The following is a 3,581-nucleotide window of genomic DNA, read 5'->3' as shown; positions in this document are numbered from 1 at the left end:
ATAATATGTAAAAAATATAACAATATTTTAAGAATGAATAAATATTTTATTTTTGCAAAGTTAATTAATGTAACTATTTTTATAAACATTATGCGAATGTTAATTCATTTTCCATATATAGTTAGATTCTTCAACTTGGACACAGTGAAGTAAATCACTTTTTAAGTCTTTTAAAAATTATTTTGGCATCAATTTGAGCCAGAGTACTAAGCACTTGTTATTGTGTTGTACAACAACGACGTCGCTTTGGCCGAGTGGTTAAGGCGTGTGCCTGCTAAGTACATGGGGTTTCCCCGCGAGAGTTCGAATCTCTCAGGCGACGGTTTCTTTGAATTTTTATTATTTATGTCTTCTGATCCAGTCAAGATAATATGATGTTACAATACGTATCTCTTGTATTTTTCTCAGTAAAAAATCTTAAAATGACTTATTTTTAAAATATTGATCAAACATTACTTATCATATAAATATTAAAATAATAAATTTATATTGCATTTATACAAAATAATTCATATTTAAAAATTTTATCATGCATCAAATAGATATACTTATTAGTATATATAAGAGTAACAAAGAAATGAACTGAATTTAAAGTTGCTCCGTGTTTGTGTCTACATCATTGTGTACATCTGTTTCCATCATCTTAAACACTTGGCACCAAAAAACAACACCCACCTCCACATTATTCCTTTCGTTGTACACATTCTACATACAATATTCAACTAATCTTTATTCAGCTATTGACTTAATATCATTTCTCTTATTGAAAGGGTACATAATTTGATTATTACACCAAACCTATTCTCGCAAACTAACACAAAGTGCTTCACAAGCAAACCAAGGAGCACAAACAACCCAAGAAACTCTTGTTTACTCTATACACATGCAATTTTCATTGTATAACTATGCCTAAGACAATTGAATTTATGTTTGGGGTGTGTGCAACTTGTAAAAGGCATAAAAGAAATTAACAATTGGAAAAACAAGATATATAAGAAACAAAAGGTTAGAAGTATTGAAGGGAAAATTATGGGATGCCTAAAATTTCCTAGGGTAAATTTTCAATTGCCTTGTATATCTATTTATGTGTGTATGTGGGAGGGAACGTGATAAAGGGAGAAAGGAATTTACAAAGACTGGCACTTATCCCACTTAAAAATCAAGGAAAGGAAAAGATGTTATATCTTGCATCAAATTCCCCAAATCCCATTCTCCCATTTTCAAACTTTCTCCTTGCTCATGATTTCCAAACCCAAACAAGTCCTCTAGTTTGGAACCCTGAGTCTTACTAGTGCTATTTAAGGAATCATAATTGAAGAGGTTGTTATGGCTTTTCACATCAATTGGGGCACAATTGCTTTCAGTGCATCTACTTTCTAGTGAAGGAAGGGTGAAGTCTCTTCCTAACCCCATTTTATTTGGCTCCAATATGCCATAATTTCCTTGATGCCCATCTACCATGCCAATTTGGGTCAAGCATGTAGGCATGTTGGGAAAATCAGCTGAAATACTAGTCATGTCATATTGATTATTTATCAACATGGGAAAGGGATCTAATTGATCAACAAAATCCACTGCATGCATGGATGACATTGATGAAGAGGAATCCATGCACATGGTCATGAGGTCATGCTCATTAATGGGCATGATCCCACTCATAACATGATCTTTAGACTCTGATGAGTCAGTACTAATGTTTAGTGATGGTGTGCAAGGGTTAGTTTTCAACCTTTTCTTCAATGTGGAGTTCCAAAAATTCTTTATCTCATTGTCTGTGCGACCAGGGAGTCGTGCTGCAATTTGAGACCACCTGAGATTCACAAGGAATAAATTAAATTAAAAAACAAAGAAAGCTAATAACACCCACTACTATGTTGAATAGTTAATACATTAATAACCCATCCTTAATTTAATCGAAAGCGGGACCTAGCAAGGTGAAAATTGTGACATGCTTTCAGGTCATGGCCTAACCCTCTGCACAGAGTTGACCTGTCTAATAAGATCAATTTCTCCACAAAATGTGCCAAACTAATTTGTTTACAAATTTCAAACACTCAAAATTATCGTTGTCTGTGTGAAGGTAACACATAATTATAGAAATAAATATCAGGTCTCTTTGATTTCAATTTTTTTTTTACATTCACAAATAATTAAGCTGTTTTGGTTTAAGAAAATGCTTTACTTTTATTTCACGCTTTTACTTATAATTACAAGAATTATATCCTTTCCTCACTTGTTTCTGGTTTTCATTTTTTACATTACTAGCCTTGTAAATCGCTAAAATCAATACATATACAATCAATTCTTTCATAGTCTATATGTCTATAATATTCATGGTATTTTTGTTACTCGAGCTAAGAAATCTCGCCTATAAAGTTAATAAATCGTCACTGACATTGCATCTATATGTTTCTTATTTATAAATTAAAGTACATTGAAGTTTATTAATAATGGTAGATCATAGTCTTACAATAGTAGTAGACCATACGTAGATAATTTAAACTTGATTTTAGTAAGGACTGAATTAAGCAGAGCATTAAGGATACGAAATGATAAGGTGAAAATGAAGTTAGTACCTGTTGCCTAGAATGGAATGCAAATGAATGATGAGGTCTTCCTCTTGGGGTGAAAATGCACCACGTTTGAGGTCAGGTCTCAAGTAATTAATCCAACGAAGGCGACAACTTTTGCCACATCTTTGAAGACCAGCATTCCTAGCAATGTCACTCCAACACCCTTGTCCATTTGTTAACATGTACCTTATCAACTTCTCATCTTCATCTGGTGACCACAGCCCTTTCCTCAACTTGCTCTTAATGTTGTTCATTTTGTCTTTGCCCATCAGATCAGGCTTCCTCATTTGCCTATAGACTCAATAATGCTTGTGAAATGATATCAAAGCTATGTGAAATGTTTCTTTCTTCTTTCTTCTTTTAAGTGTGTTATGATAGAGGTCTAAGAGAAAGCTCTATATAGGTGAATAATATTGAGAGACAGATAAAAGGCTTCCTAGGGTGGAAATGGTGATGATGATACTGATGGTTGCGGAGTTTGCTTAAAATATGAATATGCATGAGAGAGAGAGAGAGAGATTGTGTTTGTTGGATGATGGGTAGAGTGGAAAACGGATTGGAAGGGGACCTCCCTAACACAAAAGAGAGAGTGATCATAGAGACAAAGAGAGGGATGGTTGGTCTTCTTGTCTTTGACTCAATTCTTCATGTTGTTGTTATTTTTTATGGTTTCAATATGTTTTACTTCACTCACAAGGTAATCATCATCTTTTATTGTATGAAGTTGAAACAATTTTGCTTCCACTTCACATAATAGCCTCTTTGTTGGTTTTAAACTTCAAATTCACGTGTGTTGAGACAAGAGGGATGATGACTTTGCTACTTTTGGAATTTAATTTAATACCATAATGTTGCACGCTTGACATTTGTTTGTTAATTTTCATGTTATTTTATCATTGTTTGTAGCTTACATTCTATGAATGAATTTCATAAGGGCTAACCATTGAATTGGCACATTTCTGAAGCAAATCATGTTCACCTTCAATGAAGCAATGCCATTTTTTTTTT

At 33.3% G+C, this 3,581-nt stretch overlaps 1 protein-coding gene and 1 non-coding gene across 2 annotated transcripts; one reads left to right on the top strand and one right to left on the bottom strand.

Moving 5' to 3' along the window:
• Window positions 1-240: 240 nt before the first annotated feature.
• On the top strand, window positions 241-322 carry TRNAS-GCU. Its single transcript has one exon. It is a non-coding gene; the product is annotated as a tRNA-Ser (tRNA).
• Window positions 323-1,152: 830 nt separating this feature from the next.
• Window positions 1,153-2,860, bottom strand: LOC113866786 (transcription factor MYB83-like). Its single transcript, XM_027501588.1, has 2 exons — window positions 2,577-2,860; window positions 1,153-1,810 (listed from the first exon to the last, which is right to left on the bottom strand). The coding sequence occupies exons 1-2, from the start codon at window positions 2,858-2,860 to the stop codon at window positions 1,153-1,155; spliced, it is 942 nt and encodes a 313-aa protein (XP_027357389.1).
• Window positions 2,861-3,581: the final 721 nt, after the last annotated feature.

The sequence above is a fragment of the Abrus precatorius genome, unplaced genomic scaffold, assembly GCF_003935025.1.
Source record: "Abrus precatorius isolate BTA unplaced genomic scaffold, Abrus_2018 Scaffold10, whole genome shotgun sequence".
Classification (NCBI taxonomy): domain Eukaryota; kingdom Viridiplantae; phylum Streptophyta; class Magnoliopsida; order Fabales; family Fabaceae; genus Abrus; species Abrus precatorius.
This window is presented reverse-complemented; position numbering and strand designations above follow the sequence as displayed.